General features: G+C 42.3%; 1 protein-coding gene across 2 annotated transcripts in view; it reads right to left on the reverse strand.

The window, feature by feature from the left end:
- CAMLG (calcium modulating ligand) overlaps positions 1-25,308 on the reverse strand; it is a 60,550-nt gene that overhangs the window by 29,622 nt on the left and 5,620 nt on the right. The window contains exons 2-3 of one of the 2 annotated variants that reach the window (XM_044277801.1): positions 18,022-18,446; positions 7,496-7,561 (exon numbers count right to left, since the gene is read on the reverse strand). In XM_044277801.1, coding sequence (XP_044133736.1) covers positions 7,496-7,561; positions 18,022-18,446 — 491 coding nt within the window. Of the gene's footprint in view, positions 1-7,495; positions 7,562-18,021; positions 18,450-25,308 lie in introns of both variants that reach the window. The other variant, XM_044277800.1, reaches the window with a different exon arrangement.

Below are 25,308 nucleotides of genomic sequence, written 5' to 3' on the forward strand. Positions count from 1 at the left end.
TTCATCCACATCGTCGGTATGCTTCGGCTTACCTGGATGATATTGTCATCCGCAGTACCAGCTGGGAAAGTCACCTACCCAAAGTGCAGGCTGTAGTGGACTCCCTTCGGAAAGCTGGCCTAACTGCTAACCCAAACAAATGTGCGATATGGTTAGAAGAGACTAAGTACCTGGGGTATGTCATTGAGCGCAGAGTGATCAAACTCCAAGTGAACAAAATAGAGGCGATACGGAATTGGCCCCGACCTGTCACCACTAGGCAAATAAAGCAATTCCTGGGAATAGTGGGCTATTACATGAGGTTTGTTCCCCACTTTGCTATTCTAGCCGTTCCCTTGACAGGGTTCTTGAAGGGACGAAAATCAATGATGGTTCGCTTGGATGATGGGGGGGGGGGGGGAGAGCCGATTTGAAGTCGGCCCTGTGTGGGTGACTGGTTTTGGTGACTTCAAGAGGGAGTTTGTGGTACAAACTGATGCCTCCGAAGTAGGCATCGGTGCTGTATTGTCTCAGGAAGTCAATGGGGAGGCGCATCCTGTTGTATTACTTAGTCGCAAGCTCACCCAAGCCGAAACCAGGTACGGTATAGTGGAGAGAGAGTGCCTAGCTATCAAGTGAGCACTCGAGTCTCTCCGCTACTATTTGTTGGGGAGAAAGTTCCGCCTGGTGACCGACCACTCTCCTCTCAAGTGGATTAGCCAGGCCAAAGATAGGAATGCCCGTGTCACCAGATGTTTTTTGTCTCTGCAGAACTTTAAGTTCTTGGTAGAACACAGATCAGGCCGGTTTAAGGGAAATGTGGATGCCCTGTCCCAGGTCCATTGTCTGACATGTGTCCACCCCCTCAGGGTTGAACAAAGGGAGGTGGGGTATTTGACTCAGTGAGGGGTTGTGTCTGGTGTGTCTACCACCTCATTTTGACCGAATTAGCTTTCAGACACTAGCGATCTGCTAGTGTCTCATCTCCATAACCATGCAATTCTCAGACCTTTGTGTGGAGCCGTTTCATTAAAAAACTAACTTTTGTTCCTATGCAAATGAGCCTCTAGGTGCTATGGGGGTGTCTTTTCAGCACCTAGAGGCTCGGTCTACTCACACTGTATGCCGCCCCGCTCGTCCGGCAAGCCCGCCCATCTCGTCTTGAATGCCTGCCTCCATCTCAGCCATCGGACGAATTCTCGCGCCTGCGCCGTTCACTTCTGTCTTCGGCAAAGGCGTAGCGAGTGAAGGCCGCTCTCCTGATGTCGGCTTCCTCACAGTGACGTAGTCGGCGCAGGCGCAGTGTGGAATCCGGCACCAGGAGCGCATCATTCACTCACTGCGCCGAAGACAGAAGTGAACGGCGCGAGAATACATCCGATGGCTGACATGGAGGCAAGCATTCAAGACGAGATGGGCAGGCTTGACGGACGAGCGGGGCGGCATACAGTGTGAGTAGACCGAGCCTCTAGGTGCTGAAAATACGCCCCCATAGCACCTAGAGGCTCATTTGCATAGGAATAAAAGTAAGTTTTTTAATGAAAAGGCTCCACACAAAGGTCTAAGAATTGCATGGTTATGGAGATCAGACACTAGCAGATCTCTAGTGTCTGAAAGCTAATTCGGTCAAAATGAGGTGGCAGAAACCCTTTAAAAGGGCGTTTGTTAAGCTGACAGAAAATCCCTTACGCCTCAACAATTGCCTCTCAAGTTCCACGCAGTCAGGTGGAGGTTGTCCACCTGCGGATGGAAAAATCGGACCCAGAAAATGAAGATCCTGGGTTGCCGGGAGCAGCCAAGGATCTGAAATCGATAACTTTCTCAGCCATGTAAACCATGGCCTCTTAGGCCAAAATGGGGCGATTAGTATTACCCTTGCCTGATCTTCACTGATTTTCCTCAGTACTTTGGTAATCAGAGGGAAAGGAGGGAAGGCATAGGCCAGAGGAAAATCCCACCTGTGGAGGAAAGCATCCAGCCCACAGGGGGAGCCCTCTGGAGACAGGGGGGGAAAAAAACTTTTCACCTTTTTTTTCTGAGCCGTGGCAAACAGGTCTTTATATGGGAGACCTCAGCTTTTCGAGATCTGGGTGAACATCTTGTGGTCCATACACCACGCCCCCTGGGAAATCTGATGGTGACTCAAAGTCTGCCTGGATATTTTCCTTCCCCCCTGATGTGAACTGCTGAAATAGACCTGCATTTGCCCTCTACCATTTGGAGGATGTAACTTAGTACTAGCATTAGGTCCTGACACCTGGTCCCACCCTGCTTGCTTATGTAGAAAACAACTGTTGTATTGTCGGACGCAATTCTTAGATCCTTGCCTACACATAGTGGAAGAGCTTCCTGAATTGCTTCTTTCACTGCCATGAGCTCCTTAAGATAACTTCTGAATGTGGGCCCTCCAGCCCCATGGACTTGCGTCTGTTATCAAACAAACAATCTCGTTTTTTAGCCAAGGATGACCTCGATTTAAATTGTCTGTCTTCAAATCACCACCTTAGGTTGAGTAAGGTCTGGGAAGATATTGTGAATTTCATATCTAGAGGAAGACTCCCCTTCTGCCAAGTCTCCAGAATCTCCCACTGCAGCTCTCTTGTATGGAATTGTGACCAAGTGACAACTGGGATGCAGGAAGTTAAGCTCCCCAGGTTCGACATACCTTTTTTCAAGGTGATCAGGGGATGATCTATTCAATTTTGGATCTTCTGTCGTATACCGGCTACCTTCTCTTCTGTCAAAAAACACTTCTGGTGTCTAGAATCTAAGATTAGGCCCAGGAACTGCTGATGTTGAATAGGCCTTGGCTTTGACTTCTTGTTGTTCAGAATCCAACCCAGCTTCATCAAGATGCGGACTACTTCCAAGACTGCCAACTCACAAGCTTTCTCCGTTTCTGCCACAATCAAGAAATCGTCGAGATATGGTATAAACCAATATGTACTTTTCCCGGATATCAGATGACATTTCCGCTATCACCTTGGTGAAGACTATGGGGGCCATTGCTAAACCAAATGGGAGCGCCTGGAACTGCCAGTGTTTCAATACCCCTTCCATCTGAACTGCAAATCTCAGGTATTTTTGATAATCCTGATGGATCGGAACATGGAGATAGGCATCCTTCAAGTCCAGAACTGCCATGAAGCATCCTGGGAAGAGTAGATTTACAGTTGAATTGATGGTCTCCATTCTGAACTTTTTCTCTAAGAGAAAGTGGCTCAGTTTCTATAAATTGATTATGGTTCTGTAGGAACCATCTGGCTTTTTTTACTAAAAATAGAACCCCTCTCCTTCTGGATGCTTTGGGACTGCCCCTAGGACCTTCTTTTCTATTAATGACTGCAGTTCTGACCTGATCGCACCTCCATTTTTTTGCGCCGCTTCCGTAACCACGAACCTTGAAGGAGGATTTAAATGAAATTCCAGCTTTAATCCCTCTTTTAATGTGGCAGAAATGCAGGCAGAAAGTGTTTTAACCATCCCCCTACATGGTCCCTGGCGTCATTGCTCTTCAGAATTCTTATCTCCTCTGGTCTGTTTGTTGAAGAAAAAACCTCTTGCTCCTTCTCTCCGGGATCTTGGTTTGTAAGACTTTTCTTCCTTTGCATTTTCTCTGTTACTCCGAAAAGAACGGAAGGAGCAAAAGGATCGGTTGGACCTGTCCCTGGAAAAAAAAAGGCGCCCTGTGTAGGAAATTTTTTCTTTTTGTCAGCAGCCTTATCTAGCAAGTCATCCAGAGCTGGTCCGAATAGATACACTCCTTCACAAGGCACTGCACATAGTCTTTTCTTAGACTGTAGGTTACCCTTCCAATTTTTTAGCCATGAGGCTCTGCGGAGTTAGCTAGTCCTGATGCACGGGCGGACAATCTAATAGTGTCCGCAGATGCATCCGCCCTAAAGTTTACCACCTTTTTAATAGTAGGAAGACTAGCTAAAACATCCTCTCTAGGGCTCTTGTTCTTTTATCTTTTCCTCTAGGTCTCTTGTTCTTTTATCTATTCCTCTAGGTCTCTTGTTCTTTTATCTATTCCTCTAGGTCTCTTGTTCTTTTATCTGTTCCTCTAGGTCTCTTGTTCTTTTATCTGTTCCTCTAGGTCTCTTGTTCTTTTATCTGTTCCTCTAGGTCTCTTGTTCTTTTATCTGTTCCTCTAGGTCTCTTGTTCTTTTATCTGTTCCTCTAGGTCTCTTGTTCTTTTATCTGTTCCTCTACATCTGACAACCACAAAAGGGATCTGGCAGTACAGGTTGAAGCGATGGAAGGTCTGAAGAAACACGTCGAGGCTTCCCAAGCTCCTTTCAAGAATTCCTCAGCCTTTTTATTTAAGGGATCCTTTAAGGACCCGATGTCTTCGAATGGAAGAGCCGTCGTCTTAGCTTCCATAGCTATGGTTACATCAATCTTTGGCGCTTTATTCCAGATAGCGGCTACGTCCTCAGAAAAAGGATATTTCCTCTTAAAAAATTTTGAAATAAAGACTCTGGTTTACGCTATTCTTCATTAATTAAGGCGGATACATTTTTATGCAAAGGGAACAACCTAGACCGTTTTGATTGCAGCCCCCCAAACATAATATCCTGCACCGATCTAGCCTCTTTTAAGTCTTCTATTCCCATGGTTGCTTTGATTGCTTTCAAAGAGTTTATCCACATCCTCCACGGGAAAGAAAGCTCTCTTAATTTCATTATTATCGGAAACTGAGGAGAGGGACAAAGCGTCCGAGTCCAAACAGAAAGACTGGACCTCCTCCCCTTCATCTGAGCCCGAAAAAAACGCCTTTAACTCTTTTTCCTTTTTCCTACATTTAGCTTCTCTGGAACTATCAGGCTTCCTGGAGGATAAAGAAGCATTAATCTCAGCTCTTACAAAATTCTGTAGACAACTATAAAAGGATGGAGTCTCCTCAGCCACCGTTTTATCTATGCATTGCTGGCATAACCTCTAGCTATATTCAGAAGCCAGAGAACATTTGCTTAAGGCACATTCTTTGTGAGGTCTCTTAGAAACTGCTTTTTTAGGTTTTTCCTGCAAAGACACATAGATTTGTACATCAATAGATGGTCATAAAACATGTGGCTACACAAGCCTCTCACCCCTCCCTGGTACAAAGGTTGGGTTGGCTGCCGGGTCCTCCATAGTCTCTTTCTTTTCTTCCTCCGTGCTGCAGCTCTTGTCTCCAGACACTGTCAGCCCTCCGTGTATTGCAAACGCTGGCAGCCATTTCCAGGTTCCAGCGGCTTTTAACCACCCCCCCCCACACACGTGATGCGCCGCGCATCCGTGCGTTCCAGGCCTCACTCTCAACCCGGAAGTGGTGGATTACGTGAGCAGAGCCAAGACTCCTCCCCCTGGCCGGATCTTCTGTCCTCTGCGCCGACGGATGCTTACTGGTGCTTGCTATTTCACCGAAGCATCGTGCCCTCCAGCGCTCAGGAACACCGAGCCATCGCGCAAAGCATGCCGCACAAGAACAGGAGGCCACAGGTAACAGGGCAACCTAGGGAGAGGAGGACGAACCACAGGCTTCCCCTCAAAGACAGAAAACCATACTGAGGGCAAAGAGGAGTCTCCACCTTTTTGTGCCGCAGGTTTCCTATCTTTGGGGGCGGATCCATCCTCTCTCGTGGTGCTGTCGTGGGTGAGGGGTAAATATACCTAAACAGAACAGAATGTTGCAAAATGCATTCCTTTCCCTGGTTGCGTTCCTATACCGGAGAGCAAACCGCAGCAAGGGGACACAATCTGACAATAGAAAACTGATCCGTCCCCCACTGTCTTTCAGTTCATGACGGATCCGTCTTAGCTATGTTAAACATAATACAACTAGATCCGTTTATATTAGATGCAGATGGTTACATTATCAGTAACGGAAGCGTTTTTTGCTGAGCCCTGATGGATCCAACAAAACGCTAGTGTAAAAGTAGCCTTACCTTTGTCAAGCCATTAGACTGCTCGCAAATTAAAATCCTAAAAGAAGGCAGGGTGGCGAAACCCTCGATTTGGTAAGAGTCTGGCATGCTGCATCTTGGTTTAATGAGCTTGTGCTTTTAATTTCTTATATCTTGTCAGTATAATATTGAAACTACATTTATCGACAACATCTTTGACAGTGTTGCACTATGGTTTATTTATTTTAAAGGAGACCACAAAAGATCAGTACACCTTGAAAATGAAGGGTGAAAGTGGTGGAAACTACAGGTCTCATGCTCACCAGTGTACACTTACATCCAGAACCCACCTAGGATGATGTGTCAAGGGAAAGGATTCCTTTGCAATGCATGTTTCGACTGCCAGGTCCTGGATTGCTGACTGATAAAAATGTTGCTTTTATTGCAAATCCATCCTGTGAATGTTTTAAAAATACAGTGATCTGGGTTTTATCGCTATGGAGATGTGCCAAATGAATTTTAACCCCTTCACGCATTATGACGTACCTGTATAGGCCTCTGCAGCAGGCCCGCTCGATACACAGCAGGGGCTCGCTGTATCATACAGCCGGCACCCGTCCGCACTGACAGAGAGCGGTGATCGCACCACCCCTGTCATTTAACCCCTCAGGTGCCGTGTTCAACGCTGATCGTGGCACCTGTGAGAAGGCAGAGGGATGCGGCTCCCTCTGTCTTCCGATCGGAGCCCCCGCAGTGAAAGCGCTCCAGGCCTGCCATTGCTTTCTCCATACTAAGCTATGCCCGAGGCATAGCTCAGAATGGACAGTGTGAAAATCCTATTCATCCTAATACAGATCAAGATCCCATGTACTAGGCCCCTATGGGGCTAATAGTTAAAAAAAAAAAAAAAACACCAACACTTTTACATATAAAAACATTAGGTATTGCTGCATCTGAAAATGTCTGAACTATTAAAATATTAAAAAAGAAAAATTCCTGTACGGTGGATATTCCTTACACTAAAAAAACAAGCCCTCATACAGATATGTAGACTGAAATCTAGAAAAAGTTATGGCTGTCAGAATATGGCAATGCAAAGAATTCTTTATTTTTTTTTTAAGTAATAAAACAAAAATAACCTATACAAGTTTGGAATCACCGCATTTGTATTGAGCCACAGAATAAGGATGTCAGGTCATTTTTAGCGCACTGTGAACGCTGTGATTTCAAAACCCTGAAAACCTTAGCGGAATTCTGTTTTATTTTCAATTTTGCCACACATTTTTTATTTTATTTTTTTGTTTTCCAATAGAAGATATGGTAAATTAAATGTTGGCCATAAAAAAAAGCATCGTCCCGCAAAAAAATAAATAAATAAGCCCTCATATAGCTAGGTGAACGAAAAAATTTAAATGTTATGGCTATTGGAACATCGGGAAGAAAAGTCCAAAATGCAAAAATGAAAATAGGCGTCGACCTTAAGGAGCTGCAGATAGTTCTAGAACCATGATGCATCATATATACTAAATAAGCAAATAGGATTATGAATACAAGAAAGTTCTTTAGAACAACTCAAAAATTTAAATGTTGAGAGAAGCCTTAAATAATTAGTTTCTTTTTTTTACCTTCGGAAAATACTTTGACAGTCCCATGAATGCAAGTTGCAATGTAAGGAATGGAGCAAATATTGACTGTAGAGAGACAAAAGAGACCAAATAATTAATACAGCAAAATTACATGTTTGCTCACCTAGAAAAAAAGGTGTATAAAACATTTCCACTGCCATGGTTTCCCCTATGCATAGTGTTACATTTTCATGACAAATAAAATTATGCCGTTTAGAAAAAACATTTTATTGCAACATAGCCGATTTCCTTAGAACTTAGGCCTCATGCACACGACTGTTTTATGTTTTGCGGTCCGCAGATCCGCAAAACACAGATGGCGTCCGTGCGGAATTTGCGGAACGGCACGGACAGCCTTTAATATAACTGCCTATTCTTGTCCGCAAAGCGGGGACAAGAATAGGACATTATATTTTTTTTGCTGACCACGGAACGGAGCAACGGAGTGCTGTCTGCATCTTTTGCGGCCCCGTGAGGCCTAAGTCAAAGAGATATAGTGGTCCCTTAGGTTACAATATTTCTAATTTATAATGGCCTTGCCTGAGCCACCGCAAAGATAACACAGCGCTTCAGATGGCGACCAAAACGGTCGCCAATTTGCAGATGGCGACAAGACTTTTTAGTCTTGTCGCCATTTGCGAGTGGACCGCAGCGCTGGAGCTGAAGAGATACTTTTAGACCCGGATCGTATTGGTTTGAGAACATGGCAAGCACTGCTCTCAGCGGGCGCCATGTTCTCTTCAGCAGCACAGGGAAGAAGGAGTCCATCCCTCCCACCTGTGCCGCTGCCACCAATGTGCCTATAGCAGGGAGGAGCCGGGGAGGGACTGTGGCCACTGCGCCACCAATGAATACAATTAACACATTAATTTAATTTTAGGCAGCAGGTGCCAGCAGCAGTATCACATACTCGGTACCCACCCTCTGACATGGCGCTGCAATCCCCCGCAATTAACCCCTCAAGTGCTGCACCTGAGGGGTTAATTGGCGGGGATCGCAGCGCCATGTAATAGAGGGCGGGTGCCGGGTATGTGATACCACTGCCATCACCCGCTGCCTACACTTAGATTAATGTGTTAATTATATTTATTGGTGGAGCAGTGCACCCCCAACCCCCCCACCCCAAGTATTATAACTATTATAACCACAGGCACAACCCCCCCCCCATTGTTAAATTCATTGGTGGCAGTGGCCACAGGGTCCCCTCCCCTTCATTGGTGGCAGTGGCAGCTTCTGATCAGGGCCCCAGCAGTGTAATCCTGGTGCTCCGATCAGTTACCATGGCAGCCAGGATGCTACTGAAGCCCTGGCCGCCATGGTAATCTCCCTGCTGCTGTGTATACTAAGCACAGGACAGCAGGGAGAGTGTGAATTCCTACTCGCCCTAATAGAGCTCTATCAGGGTGAATAGGACAAGGGATGAAAAGATCCCAGCTTTCTAGCCCCTAAGTTAAAAAACAAACAAACACCAAAATATTAACCCCTTAAGGACTGATAACTTTAAACCGCTTTAGTTATCCAGGCCATTCTGAGATTTTTTTTCCGTCACATATTGTACTTCATGACACTGGTAAAATGAAGTTAAAAAAATTAATTTTTATTTAAAAAAAAATTGCAAATTTCGAAGTTTCACTTTCTCTACTTCTATAATACATAGTAATACCTCCAAAAATAGTCATTACTTTACATTCCCCATATGTCTACTTCATGTTTGGATCATTTTGGGAATGTTACAAGGCTTAGAAGTTTAGAAGCAAAAACCCAATTTTTGGTTGCTCTATATTACACTTTTTGTGAGGCAAGATAACAAGAAATAGCTGTTTTGGCACAGTTTTTATTTTTTGTTATTTACAACATTCATCTGACAGGTTAGATCATGTGATATTTTTATAGATCAGGTTGTCACGGATGCGGCGATACCTAATATGAATACTTTTTTTTTTAATTTAAGTTTTACACAATGATTTCATTTTTGAAGCAAAAAAAAAAATATCATGTTTTAGGGTTTCCATAGTCTGAGAGCCATCATTTTTTCAGTTTTTGGGCAATTAACTTAGGTAGGGTATGAGTTTTGCGGGATGAGATGACGGTTTTATTGGCACTATTTTGGGGTGCATAAGACTTTTTGATCGCTTGCTATTACACTTTTTGTGATGTAAGGTGACAAAAAATGGTTTATTTAGCACAGTTTTTATTTTTTACAGTGTTCATCTGAGAGGTTAGGTCATGTGATATTTTTATAGAGCCGGTCGATACAAACGCGGCGATACCAAATATGTATACTTTTTTTTATGTATGTAAGTTTTACACAATAACAGCTTTTTTCAGACAAAAAAAATTACGTGATATGTTTATAGAGCCAGTCGATACCTAATATGTATACTTTTTTCCCCTTTTTTTTTTTACTTTATTTGGGGAAAATGCCGTTTTTGTTTATTTTTACTTGAAACTAAAAAAAAAAAAATTTTGGGGGGGGGGGGGGGACTTTATTTTTTCAAATTTTTTTCACTTAATTTTTTGTCCCACTTTGGGACTTCAACTTTGGGGGTATATTCCTTTACAATGCATTCCAATACTTCTGTATTGGAATGCATTGGCTGTATGAGTAATATACTGTGTATTACTCATACAGCTTCCGGGGACTGGATCTCACGGGCTCGTCACCGGAAGGCAGCGCAATGCCTTCCTTAGACATCGCGCTGCCTTCCATGCCATCAGGTCCCCCCCCCCCAGCCGCATGGGGAACCGATGGCACTGCTGAACTCGCAGGTAAAGCCGCAAACCGCAGGTCTGAAATGACCTGCGGTTTGCGGCGATCACCGATACGGGGGGGGGGGGGAGAATCACATGACCCCCCCGGCGATGTGACAGGATGCCCGTCATGGGTACATCATGTGTCCCTAAGGGGTTAAGTTTAATTCTCTCCCTTTCTCAATTTTACATATAAAATATATAAACCATAAATAAACATATCACATATCGCCATGCCCAAAAAAGTTCAAACTATTAAAATATTTTAAAAAATATCTCCTATGCGGCGAACGCCGTAACAGAATTTTTTTTATTAAAAACCATGCGATTCGCCATTTTTTTTAGTCACCTTGTCCCCCCCAAAAATAGGATTGGACTGTTCGATTATGGGACGGACGTTCCATAAAATGCGGAATGCACGTTACTTTTTTGCGTTTTATTTTTTCCACGTGGTATCGAATGGTATTGAGTATCAATATACTTTTTTATGGTATCGAAATCGAATCAAAATGTTGGTATCGCAACAACCCTAGTGGGAATAGTTTATTTTAAGCCATTCTGTGTCACATATAGAAGAATATCAGTTTGAAACGCTGTTTAACCCTATTAAACTAGCTGACATTAGCGATGTGCCAATGTCAGCCAAACCTAACTAGACTATTCCTTTTATCTATGCCCTCGTTATGCCATAAATCTAACTTTTATAATTTGCTAATTAGCCCCTAGGAGGCGTTGTTCCTGCTTCTAGAGGCTCCGTTCTCCCTCCAAGTCCTGATTGACAGGGCCAAGCAGTGCTCGCATCTGTCTGCCAGCCCTGTGCGCTATTGAAATCTCATCATCATCCGGGGCAGGCGCGGTGAGGGAAAGATGCTCGCAGGCTGACAGCTTCCCCACTGCACCAGAGCAGTGTGTGAACTGTCACTTGTGATTGTATATTTTATGCTTCTGGTACTCCTGGTTCTGGTGGGGTTAACATTCCCTGCTCTGTTCCTGGGTGTGGCTTTAAACATGGCGCGCGTGCAGCGGAGGCCATGGCCGGCAGTTCTCTGCTGTTTCAAACAGCAGAGACCTTGCGGCTAATTACCGCAACCGGCAATAATGCAGATCGAGGTAAATAAAGGGTTTAGATATCTAATATATCAGTAACATGGGTATGTCGGTAGTTGCTTTGAATGCTCTGAGTCTCGCTGACAAGACCCACGACACTCATGCTGCAAATCTTATTTTGGCCACCAGATGTCAGGCCAACATAAGAACTGAACAATAGACATTAATAAAATCATTTTAAAAATACATGATTGTTCAAAATTAAAAAAACAGATTTTATAGGCTCCAAATTGGTATCCATAAAAACTAGATTGTCCCGCAAAAACAACAACAAAAAAACAACATAGCTCAGTAGATATAACAAAAAAAAAAAAGTTATGGGGGTCATAATATGGTGATGTAAAAAAAAAAAAAAAAAAAAAAAAAAAGTTTACATTTATTTTTACACTATTTAAACATAAAAACCTATACCTATGGGGTATCGTTGTAATCGTACTCACCCAGAGAATGAAGGGCATAGGTCACTTTTGCTGCAAACGGAACGTCATGGGAACAAAACCCGTAAAACAGTTGAGGATTTTTTTTTTCCCCAAATTCCACCCCATTTGGAACTTTTACTGCTTCCCACTACATTGTATGTCATAATTCATGGTGGCATTAAAAGGTACAACTTGTCCTGTAAAAAATAAGCCCTCCTACAGCTATATGAACGGAAATATTAAAAAGTTATGGCTCAAGGAAGAGGGAAGAAAAACTGAAAAAAAACCTCCGGTACCCTAAGGGTTAGGCCTCTTACACACGACCGTATGTATTATGCGGTCCGCAAAAAATACAGATGACATCCGTGTGCATTCTGTATTTCATAGAACAGTACTATACTTGTCCGTAATGCAGACAATAATAGGACATGTTCTATTTTTTTGCGGAACGGAAAAACAAACGGAATGCGGACCTATTGAAATGAATGGTTCCATATACAGTCCGCAAAAAAAAAAAAAAAACACGGAACGGATACGGAATGAAAATAAGTTTGTATGCAAGAGGCCTTAAGGCGGTATTTCCATCTCGGATATTGATAGCATATTGCTAGGATATGCCATCTTGAGAATGGGCCCGAAAGTGAATAAGAGCAAATCACGCAAGCGCAGCCACCCTCCATTCACCACAATGAGAGTTCTGAGAACTAGTCAAGCACTGAGCCAGTACTTCCGGCAGTCCTATAGCGATGAATAGGGAGGGGTGGCCACATGAGCAGTGTGCTTTCCCTTTACCGTTATAGGACTTCCAAAAGTAACCAAACGCATATTTCTTTTTAATTCCACATGAGGGTTACGAAATCAGCTACTTAACTGAGACTTGGTTGTGAATTTTGCGAGCAGACAAGTTTTGTTTTGTATGAAATAGGGGCTCCGAGATGGGATTTGATTTATTCTGCTCCCTTTCTCGTCTCATTAATGCTTGTAATTAGGAAAGAGAAGTAACAGGAATAGCTCACTCCTATGCGATAAGGACCAGGTGCTCTAGGCCAGAAAACTGCATCACCCGTACAGAAGAAAATAAATAAATGAATTGGACTGGCACTCTGTATGTGTGGTATAATACGGATAAAAATAGAATAAAATGCAATATAAAGTGATCACACAATTTAATTCACAAAAACTCAAATTACAATAAAATCACCAAAATACATTATAAAACTCGATATAAAATAGGGTCTGTGGTTTAAAATGAACTGAAAAACTGCAACAGCAATGATGTATGATAGTACAATAATATTGGGTTCTTGTAGTCAAATAAATCCAATAATATTCCTTTGCATGAGGTTCCTTTAATAGGAAAAAAAAGCAGGTTAAATGTCCTTCCTCTCAAAGAGTGTATGCATAGAGAGGAAAACCGCTTGGTTGTGTAGTTGTGAGTCCTGTCCGCAATTGGAAGAGGACAGGACTGTGTACATCATAGTGGAATGAAAGTCAGGTATGCGGCATCAATCCCTACTTTGAACTACCATCTGGGCCAAGGTAAGATCCAATTTCTTTACCTCAGAGCACACAGCACTTTATTTACCTATTGAATTGGGTTGCGACTAAAGCTATTTTGGGAATCGATTTTTTATAAAGCCCTCTTCCAATTGCGGACAGGACTCACAACTACACAACCAAGCGGTTTTCCTCTCTATACATACACTCTTTGAGAGGAAGGACATTTAACCTGCTTTTTTTTTCCTATTAAAGGAACCTCATGCAAAGGAACTATTATTGGATTTATTTGACTACAAGAACCCAATATTATTGTACTATTTCTATGAACTATCATACATCATTGCTGTTGCAGTTTTTCAGTTCATTTTAAACCACAGACCCTATTTTATATTGATTTTTATATTGAGTTTTATAATCATTTATTTTGGTGATTTTATTGCAATTTGAGTTTTTGTGAATTAAATTGTGTGATCACTTTATATTGCATTTTATTCTATTTTTATCCGTATTATACCACACATACAGAGTGCCAGTCCAATTAATTTATTTATTTATTTTCAATGCTTGTAATTACTTTGATTTCTCTTTGCTTTTCTTCTTTCTGGCAATATAATAAGTTATAACAAATGTCTGGCCAACATTTAGCATAGTGCTGGTTTACGCCCCCCACCCATCGGATGTAAAAACAAATTCTTCCTTCACTCCCCCCCCCCCCTCCCCCATCACTATCCTTCTCTCTATTTTGGTTGTTTTTTTTCTGCATTGTTAAAATAATATGATCTATATTATGGACTCTTATTTAGTCTTACTTATGTACCGTATAAAACCTAAAAAGGTTTAAAAGTAATGAGTTTACAGGTGTTTTAAATTTTTTATAACAACTTCCAGCATTTAAGCTACTGTAGAATAGCTGATCCACAGGGTTGTAAAGTGGCAAAAAAAAATCTAACATTGAAGGCCTATCCAGAGAGCAGGTCATCAATATTAAAATCCTGCAATACTCTTTAGGCCTCACTGACGGCCATAGTGTTTTGCGGATCCGTAAAACACGGATACCAGCCGCGTGCGTTCCGCAATTTGCAGATCGCACATGGACGCAAACATAATAGAAAGTGCCTTACGGACAAGAACAGGACATGCTCTATCTTTCAACGGAACAGAACCATAGATGCGGACAGCACATGGTGTGCTCTCCGCATCTTTTGCTGCCCCGTTGAAATGAATAGGGTGAGGAACTTACGGTTCTCTTTTCTTCCACTGTTTGGGTTCCGCCATGTACATACAGTGGATATAAAAAGTCTACACACCCCTGTTAAAATGTCAGGTTTCTGTGATGTAAAAAAAATGAGACAAAGATAAATCATTTCAGAACTTTTTCCACCTTTACTGTGACCTATAAACTGTACAACTCAAAACAAACTGAAATCTTTTAGGTGGAGGGAAGAAGAAGAAGAAAAAATAAAATAAAATAAAATTTAAATAAATGTGGTTGAATAAGTGTGCACACCCTCTTATAACTGGGGATGTAGTTGTGTTCAGAATTAAGCAATCACATTCAAAATCATGTTAAATAGGAGTCAGCATACACCTGCCATCATGTAAAGTGCCTCTGATTAACCCCAAATAAAGTTCTGCTGCTCTAGTTGGTCTTTCCTGAAATATTCTTAGTCGCATCCCACAGCAAAAGCCATGATCCACAGAAAGCTTCCAAAACATCAGAGGGATCTCATTGTTAAAAGGTATCAGTCAGGAGAAGGGTACAAAAAAATTTCCAAGGCATTAGATATACCATGGAACACAGTGAAGACAGTCATCATAAAGTGGAGAAAATATGGCACAACAGTGACATTACCAAGAACTGGACGTCCCTCCAAAATGTATTGAAAGACGAGAAGAAAACTGGTCTGGGAGGCTCCCAAGAGGCCTACAGCAAAATTAAAAGGGAATCTGTCACCTGGATTTTGGGTATAGAGCTGAGGACATGGATTGCTAGATGGCCGCTAGCACATCCACAATACCCAGTCCCCATAGCTCTCTGTGCTTTTATTGTGTAAAAAACCTATTTGATACATATGCAAATTAACCTGAGATGAGTCCTGTCTCTGTCTCATCTCAGGGACAGGACTCATCTCAGGGTAATTTGCATATGTATCAAATAGGTTTTTTTACACAATAAAAGCAGAGAGAGCTATGAGGATTCTATATTGCGGATGTGCTAGCGGCCATCTAGCAACCCATGGCCTTAGCTCTATACCCAAAATCCCGGTGACAGTTTCCCTTAAAGGAGCTGCAGGAATATCTGGCAAGTACTGGCTGTGTGGTACATGTGACAACAATCTCCCGTATTCTTCATATGTCTGGGTTATGGGTTAGAGTGGCAAGATGAAAGCCTTTTCTTACGAAGGAAAACATCCAAGCCAAGCTACATTTTGCAAAAACACATCTGAAGTCTCCCAAAACATGTGGGAAAAGGTGTTATGGTCTGATGAAACCAAGTTTGAACTTTTTGGCCATAATTCCAAAAGATATGTTTGGCGCAAAAACAAACAACACTGCACATCACTAAAAGAACACCATACCCACAGTGAAGCATGGTGGTGGCAGCATCATGCTTTGGGGCTGTTTTTCTTCAGCTGGAACTGGGGCCTTAGTTAAGCTAGAGGGAATTATGAACAGTTCCAAATACCAGTCCATATTGGCACAAAACCTTCAGGCTTCTGCTAGAGAGCTGAACATGAAGAGCTTCATCTTTCAGCATGACAACGACCCAAAGCATACATCCAAATCAACAAAGGAATGGCTTCATCAGAAGAAGATTCAAGTTTTGAAATGGCCCAGACCTGAATCCGATTGAAAATCTGTGGGGTGATCTGAAGAGGGCTGTGCACAGGAGATGCCCTCGCAAGACAGATCTGGAGTGTTTTTGTAAAGAACAGTGGGCAAATCTTGCCAAGTCAAAATGTACCATGCTGATAGACTCATACCCAAAAAGACTGAGTGCTGTAATAAAATCAAAAGGTGCTTCAACAAAGTATTAGTTTAAGGGTGTGCACACTTATGCAACCGCATTATTTTATTTTTATATGTTTTCTTCCCTCTACCTAAAAGATTTCAGTTTGTTTTTCAATTGAGTTGTACAGTTTATAGATCACATTAAAGGTGGAAAAAGTTCTGAAATAGTTTCTTTGTCTCATTTTTTTTTTACATTACAGAAACCTGACATTTTAACAGGGGTGTGTAGACTTTTTATATCCACTGTATATGTATTATTCCTGGACAACATAGGAGTCTGTTGATATTAATTAGGCTAATTGGTATGTTTTTAGTATTATCCCAAAATTTATTTTAATTATTTGTGAATAAAAGTTACGTTTTAGTTTAGCAATTGCCCTACAGATTTTTAAAGGTTGTACTGCTGGTGAATACAAACCACAGGAACTTCTTTTCTGTGGTGTTGTTTTGTTTTTTGTATTAAAACAAGAGGCACCAGACACAAAAAATAAATAAAAATGAAATCTGTGTAAACATAAAAAAGTGAAAAATGGAGAGTGTCTCTTGATCTTGTAGCCGTCACTGACAGCAGTCACTGGCAACAAAGACTACTTCATGCTGTGACACAATTGTCTGTCCAGCTACTAAATGTTGGGGCCACATACCCAGCAGGGCCCTCAAGTTACAATATGAATTAGTTCCGGGATGACCATTGTAACTGGAGTCCAAAACTCTATGGAAAACCAGTAACTGGTTCCAAAGACAAATAAGCACATGACAGAGAGATAGTGCAAGTCCTTACATATAAGGAATGTCAGGTATAGATACACGTCAGGAATAGATGGTGGAAGCTGTAAATCCATTCTTATGATGAGGACAGGAGCCTCTTCACGGCCTGGTATAGTGCATGTACATGTACCAGGAAAATAAAATGAAGCCACCGCTAACCTGGTGTCCAAAGGAGCAACTGATCCTGGCACAGACAGGGGGCAGTACAGAACATGTAGTACCGCACGGTCCTATACAGACAGCCATTACAGCGGTATAGAATAGAAATGCCCATGTTGATTGGTTGGATCTGAGGCACTGTATGTTATGTCTAGTTTAAGTTTACAATGGCCAAGGTAAGACCATTGTAAGTTGAAAATATTGTATCCTGAGGGATCACTGGTATATGAATTTCTGCAGTCTTATATATGTGGGCCACCAAGTTGCAGTTATCAGCAGTTAGCAAGCATTTGAAAAAAAGAGATAACTTTTTGGCGACTAGGAATATGCACTTACATAGGGCAATTTGTCACTTCCAAATTAGTTTTTCAAATAAGCATACCTCCATGTATGGTAGTTGACCTGAAACAAACTTTCTTGTGAAAATCCAGTCCTCTAACCAGGGTGAGATGCTTTTCATTTGGATGCAATAATGTTTTCGGTGCACTCGTTTCACCATAAGCCCACCAGCACCTCCTCCTCATGTTTGATTGATAGTACCTGAGATTTCAGAGCTGGAAGTGATGGTGCAGGGGAAACCAGGTGCACTGAAAACTTTATTCACATAAAATTAAAATGGAGCATTTCCAACTGGATTTTTATAAGAAAGCTATGGTTATATTTCAGGGCAGCTACCCTACATGGCGGTATTCTTAATTTGAAAATGATTTTGGAGGTGAGAGAACCCCTTTAATAAACATTTGCTTCTAAGGTGTTGTCTACAGTGACGGTTAAAGCATTATAATTATAGTATGTCCGTGGCAATCTTACCAGATACTTGCACACAAACAGCCTAACAGTCAAAGCCAGAAGGGCACTTCCGGCAAGCCTAAAAATGCGAAAAGAGTCCAATTCTTCCACTCCACTACCATTTTCTGGTGCTGGCTTTTCATTACTGAGCTGATTCCTAAGTTTCATGGCTTCATCAAATCTAGATATGTATTGGTTCAGGCCTCGTGGTGTGGACTCCAAGGTCATGTCTGTTCTGTTCCTCAGGCCATTACTGTCTTTCTTGGACTCAGAGTTGTTGCTCAAGTCTGTTCTTTCCACTGTGTGAGACTCCATACCATCCGCACTGCCGCATGAGTGATCACTTGGTGTGCCATTATCTCCAACAATAATGGTCCCTCTCTTGGTCAAAGATGACTGCAATGGGAGAGAGTTTGGTATATCAAGCTGTTCCATTCGGAGTTCTTCTACTGAGAAAAAAAATTAAACACATGAATATGTTATCCTAAAGACAGATAATTTACAAGAACTATAAACATTTTCAATTTTCAGATAATTAAAGTGGTTGTGCATTACTAGTGTATTGATGACCTATCCTCAGGATACCACGTCACCCCGCCAATCAACTGTTTGAATAGGCCTCGGCACTCTTGCAGGACGTGACCTATCCTGAGGACTAGCTCTGCACAACCCTCTTAAAAGGTTTTCTCTAGTGGTATATAAGGGACACAAATGTGCTCAACCTCTGTAATACGCGTAAAGATTGTTCCTTTCAGTACACATAGGACTTTTGTTGTTAGCAAACTTGGTTTTATTTTGTTGATCATACACAGTACAAAAATGGGAAGAATTTTTTTTTTATTTTAATATTCAGATTTAAGGCGTTTTCCAGGTTCCAGCACAGGTCATCAACTCCATTAACCCATTATTGACCATCCTGTTTTGGGCCTTAGTGGGCAAGCAAATTTTTTTTTCCGGCACATTCCAAGTGCTGTAACTTTTTACTTTTCCGCTTGTACACTATAGGAAAAAGCACTGGCCTCTCTGGTGACAGGGACCGTGGGACTAGGGATCGACCGATTATCGGTTTTACCGATATTCAGTATTTTGACAGTTATTGGTATCTAGTTTGCCGATATTCCGATAACGTATTGGGAACACAGATCGCGCTGCTGACAGCGCTCTCCGTGTTCCCTCAGCAGCACAGGGGAGAAGAAAGCAGTGTCTCGTCTCCCTCCCCCTGTGCTGCCGCTGCTGCCAATGAGAGGAAGGAAGACAAGAGAAGGGGAGGGGTTATGGCCACTGTGCCACCAATGAAGATAACTGTCTCATTTATTAATATACAGGAAGCAGGAGCTGGCTGCAGAATCACATAGCCGGCTCCAGACCTCTATGAGCAATAGCTGCGATCTGCGGTAGTTAACCCCTCAGGTGCCGCAGATCGCAGCTACTGCTCATAGAGGTCGGGAGCTGGATATGTGATTCTGCAGCCAGCTCCCACCTCCTGTATATGAATGAATGAGAGATTTCTCGTCATTGGTGGCACAGTGCGCCCCCCCCAAGCCACCAGTATTAATCATTGGTGGCGCAGTGCGCCCACCCCCCCAGTATTAATCATTGGTGGCAGTGGCCACAGGGTCCCCCCTCTCCCTCCTCCTCCGATCGGAGCCCCAGCAGTGTAAGCCTGGGGCTCCGATCGGTTACCATGGCAGCCAGGACACTACTGAAGCCCTGGCTGCCATAGTCGACTCCATGCTGCTGTGTGCACAAAGCACAGGGCAGCAGGAACAGTGTGAGCTCCTATTCACCCTGAATCTATCAGGGTGAATAGGACAAGGGTTCTAGTCCCTAAGGGGGCTAAAAGTTAGTAAAAAAAAATTAATAAAAATAATAATAATAATATTAAGTATAAATGAAAAAGAAAGATTTACAAAAAAAAAAAAAAAACCTACACGTTAACAATATACATATTAATATTTGCATAGGATTAATTTTTTTTCAAAAATGAAAACTCCCAGAATATCGGTATATTGGCCTGAAAGTTCACAAATTATCGGTATCGACCCTAAAAAAATCTATATCGGTCGATCCCTACGTGGGACCACACATAGGATGGTGCTTTTTACTATAGTGTGTAAGCATGACTACCACTAAGGGATTGTAGAGTGGTCAAAACCACGGAAACAAGCAGTGTATAATGTGATGGGAAAATGAATCCCAACAGAACTACAGATCTACATTTGAGCTCCTGATCACAAGAAACGTATATGTTTCTTGAATCTTCTATACTTAACCACGTGTATAAGTATTTTGAGATGATAAAAGATCAGGAGTAAATAAATTATATTTCACTCTGTGTAGAAAAAAAAAAGGCCCTAGGAAGAAAAAAGTTATCACAGGTTCTCCAAATCTGGTTTAAATGATCTGATCAGAACTACAGAGGAAGGAGAAGAGACCGCTGAAAGCTTGACCTATGTGACCAGCTGAACAAAGATTTAGCAGACCTATATCCAACGTAGCATTTGGGCAATTCCATGGAAATGTCAACTCCATCACACAAAAATGAAATTGTATTTAAAGGGAGTCTTTCACCTAATCTGAGCATTTTAGACCGCTCAGATCAGGTTATAGGCTCTTTGACCCTCATTACAATTGTACCTTTCTCTTGTGTGTCCCTCGTCCAGATAATGAAAATAACACTTTTTAAACTTATGCAAATGACCTTCTGAAGGTGCCCAGGGGCAGCGTTACTGGGCGATGTGCCCAGAAAAACACACCTCCAGCCGGCGGACGTCACGAGCGGCACCAGAGGACGGCAGGCTGGGAACTGGCCCGCACCTGCGCACTGCTCTGCCCATTATGGGCAGAGGAACATCCTTTCATATTGCGCATGCGCCGGCCGGCTGTCTTTAGTTGGCCGGCGGATGCGCAATATGAAAAGCTGTTCCTCTGCCCATAATGGTGCGCAGGTGTGGGCCAGTTCACAGCCCGCCGTCCTCTGGTGCCGCTCGTGACGTCTGCCGGCTGGAGGTATGTTTTTCTGGGCACATCGCCCAGTAACGCCGCCCCTGGGCACCTTCAGAAGGTAATTTGCATAACTTTAAAAAGTGCTATTTTCATTATCTGGACGAGGGACACACAAGAAAAAGGTACGATTGTAATGAGGGTTAAAAGAGTCTATAACCTGATCTGAGCGGTCTAAAACGCTCAGATTAGGTGAAAGACTCCCTTTCGAAACCACACTATGTTTGGAATATTAATGTACACAATCTAAAGTTCAAGGAAATATTGTTTTTAAAAAAAAAGGTGCCTTGATGTAGCAACATTGTAAATAGGGATCGACCGATATTGATTTTTTAGGACCGATACCGATAATCTGAACTTTCAGGCAGATAGCCGATAATTTATACCGATATTCTGTTTTTGTGGGTTTTTTTAAGAAAAAAAAAAAAAATCCTACACAAATCTGCTGTTAAATTAACATGTTTATTGTTAACATTTAAATTTTTTTGTAAGGCCTCTTTCACACGGGCGAGTTTTCCGTGCGGGTGCGATGCGTGCGGTGAACGTATTGCACCCGCACTGAATCCTGACCCATTCATGTCTATGGGGCTGTGCACATGAGCGGTGATTTTCACGCATCACTTGTGCGTTGAGTGAAAATCGCAGCATGCTCTATATTGTCCGATTTTTACGCGACGCAGGCCCCATAGAAGTGAATGGGAAGCGTGAAAATCGCATAGCATCCGCAAGCAAGTACGGATGCGATGCGATTTTCACGCACGGTTGCTAGGAGACGATCGGGATGGAGACCTGATCATTATTATTTTCCCTTATAACATGGTTATAAGGGAAAATAATAGCATTCTGAATACAGAATGCATAGTAAAACAGCGCTAGAGGGGCTAAAAAAAAATAAAAAAAAAAATTTAGCTCGCCTTAGTCCACTTGATCGCGAAGCCGGCATCTCCTTGTGTCTCCTCTGCTGATGAACAGGACCTGGGGTGAGCTGCTGCATTAAATAGAGGTTAAGGACCTTTGATGATGTCACTCCGGTCATCACATGGTCTTTTACCATGGTGAATCACCATGGTAAAAGATCATGTGACATACCATGTGATGACCGGAGTGACGTCATCAAAGGTCCTTAACCTCTATTTAATGCAGCAGCTCACCCCCAGGTCCTGTTCAGCAGAGGAGACACAAGGAGATGCCGGGCTTCACGATCAAGTGGACTAAGGTGAGTTAAATTATTTTTTATTTTTTTTAACCTCTCTAGCGCTGTTTTACTATGCATTCTGTATTCAGAATGCTATTATTTTCCCTTATAACCATGTTATAAGGGAAAATAATACAATCTTCATAACATCAATCCCAAGCCCGAACTTCTGTGAAGAAGTTCGGGTTTGGGTACCAAACATGCACGATTTTTCTCACGCGAGTGCAACGCATGACAATGTTTTGCACTCGCGCGGAAAAAAAAATAAAAATATAAATTAAAAAAATAAATAAAAAAAAAAAAAAATCGCACATTTTCCCGCAACGCACCCGGCTCTTATCCGGGCAAAAAACATGACGCCCGTGTGAAAGAGGCCTAAATCTTTCTTTTTCATTGGTGATAGGAGTCAAATACAACAAGTTGTACCACTTCTTTTTCATTTTTTTTTTATATCAGTCAAAAGGTAACGACTAACAAGAAAGAACAACAATGTTCAAATGTGGACATCACCTGATTCACCTGCCACCACCACAGGTTGACATGTTTCAAACTGTAGCGTTCTTAGGCTACTTTCACACTTGCGGCAGAGAAATCCGGTAGGCAGTTCAGTCACCAGTTTTTTTGGCCAGAGATAAAACCGTAGCATGATCAGTCAAAAAGACTGAACTGAAGAGTCAAGACATCCTGAACGGATTGCTCTCAATTCAGAATGCATTAGGATAAAACCGATCAGTTCTTTTCTGGTATATAGAGCCCCTGTGATGGAACTCTATGCCGGAAAATACAAACGAAAAGTGTGAAAGTACCCTTAGTTGTAACCTCCTGGACATTCGAAACATGTCAACCTGTTATGGTGGGAGGTGATGTCCACAAGATGAAAACTGTGATATGAAATGAAAAATAAATACAATGCAAGTGCAACGGTAAATTTATCCAGTGCTGGAATTTATCCTTTCACATTTATGTGCCGAGAGCCCGCCTTGGTACACAATGAGAGAATATTTAGAATTTCTTCAATACTTCCAGTTGAGAAGGAGTACATTGTAGTGCAGAAAGCACAACATTTCTGCATGTTCTCCTGTTAAACGGCTTCTGTTCCTTTCGTAGATTGCTGACACTTCACTAAAAACACGCTCACTAGGTACAGAGGAGGGTGGAGAGCAAAGGTATCTTCTGGCATAAGAAGGAAGGGTTTTAAAGCGTGCCTCATTTTCTTTCCACCACTCAAGTGGATTGTCCTTTCTATTGATCACTGGTTCTTTCAAATAAAGATGAAGCTCATCATCAAGGCAGACTTTTGGTATAGTTAGAGAATCCTCTACATGAGGCCCCAATAAAACGCTGAACATGGCATCAATTTGGCCATGTTTAAGCCTTTTTTCCATGTGTTTCCTTTTTGGGAATTTGTATGTTTCTGTGGCATCATCACCCTGCTCTTCCAGACTAGTAGTACTAGTACTAGTAGTAGGCTCTTCCAGACTAGTAGTACTAGTACTAGGCTCTTCCAGACTAGTAGTACTAGTACTAGTAGTAGGCTCTTCCAGACTAGTAACATCAGGCTCTTTCAGATGTGACCTTTCTAGAACCTGCAACTCCTTTTGCATATCTTCTGTCAGCCATTCTTTTGCCTTGCTCAATACATTATCAGAAGAGAAAACATGATGTTTGAATCGAGGATCTAAAAGACATGCCAACACTACGTTTATATTCTCTTCATACTTCAAAAAACGTTTGTTGAGGCTTTCCTTCATGACCTCCCTAAGCGTTTTAATGCCTCGTGTAGTGGACCCTTCATTCTCTTGAAGAAGCATCTTCAGCACTCTCACACATGGAATGACAGATGACACACTTGAGTCGTTATAGCTAACCTCTAGGGTCACTTCCTCTATTGGGAGGAGGGTCTGAATCAGATTTGCTACAATCTCCAACTGATCAGCATTAGGGCAAGAATATCCTCCATGTTCACCAGCGTAGATGCTAAGAGCTCGCTTCTGTTCCAGCATTCTTTGTAGCATATGGAGTGTGGAGTTCCACCGTGTTGGAACAGCCTGAATCAGGCTGTTTTGGGGCAGGCCAAGATCTGACCGAATGCACCTCAGTCGGTGCTTGGCAATGAATGAATGGTGGAAATGACTTGCGCACTTCTTTAGCATGGCAATTATGTCGATCACAGCTCTCTGGCTTGACAGACCATCATTTACTACAAGTTGCAGGGTGTGTGCCATGCAGCGGAGATCTGACACTTCAGCAAGCGTCATTCCTTTTACCATGTTTTCTCTGCTGTCTCGAAGCACAAGCAGCACTCGATCTTTGGTTATCCCCCAGTCATCAAGCATGCCTAGAAACATTTCTTTAATGTACTCGCCAGTGTGGGATCCTTGCATCACCTTTGTGTTCAACACCAACTGCCTTTTTGTCCACCCATTATCAATGATAGTGAATGAGAGTGAATTGCCAGCGTCCTCTGGTTGTAACATTGTTTTCACTTTCTGAACCACCTTATGATGAATCTGGCAGCATTTCATTTTTCAGTGTGTACCTTGGCTCAACTATGGACATCAAGCACTTAAAGCCAGAGTCAGACACCATTGTAAATGGCTGGTTATCCGTAACCATCATCTCTGTGATTGCTCTGTCCAGAAGTTGGGATCTTTCATCTGAATTTTGCAACTTTGTGTGTTTCTGAAATAGGTCTTTTATTTTTGGCTGGAGTAAAGTTGGTGTTTGAGATAATTCCCTTTCTTTTTGTGCATCATTAATTCTTAGATGGGTCCAAAGATTTGATGTATTCTTTGTTTTTGCAGTTGCAGATCCCATGCTCACATTGATTTTGCATGTGTTGCACATTGCCCGTCCTGGGGTGGGTTGACTAAAATAGTCCCAGACTATACTTTTATTTTTTCTTTGTGCATCCACCTGCATTGAAAGAAGAGGGTAACATGACTACTAGTGCTATTCGCCTTTTAGGAACAGTACAGATTAAGGAACAATGCGGCGTGCGCAAGAAATATGTGGAATTGAGGGGGGAGTAAACAATAAAAGCTTGTGAGGTGGAGTCACTGGAGTGTATGATGTAGTATGAGCTGAGGTGTGTGTGTGTGTGTGTGTGT

The sequence above is a fragment of the Bufo gargarizans genome, chromosome 2 (assembly GCF_014858855.1).
Source record: "Bufo gargarizans isolate SCDJY-AF-19 chromosome 2, ASM1485885v1, whole genome shotgun sequence".
Classification (NCBI taxonomy): domain Eukaryota; kingdom Metazoa; phylum Chordata; class Amphibia; order Anura; family Bufonidae; genus Bufo; species Bufo gargarizans.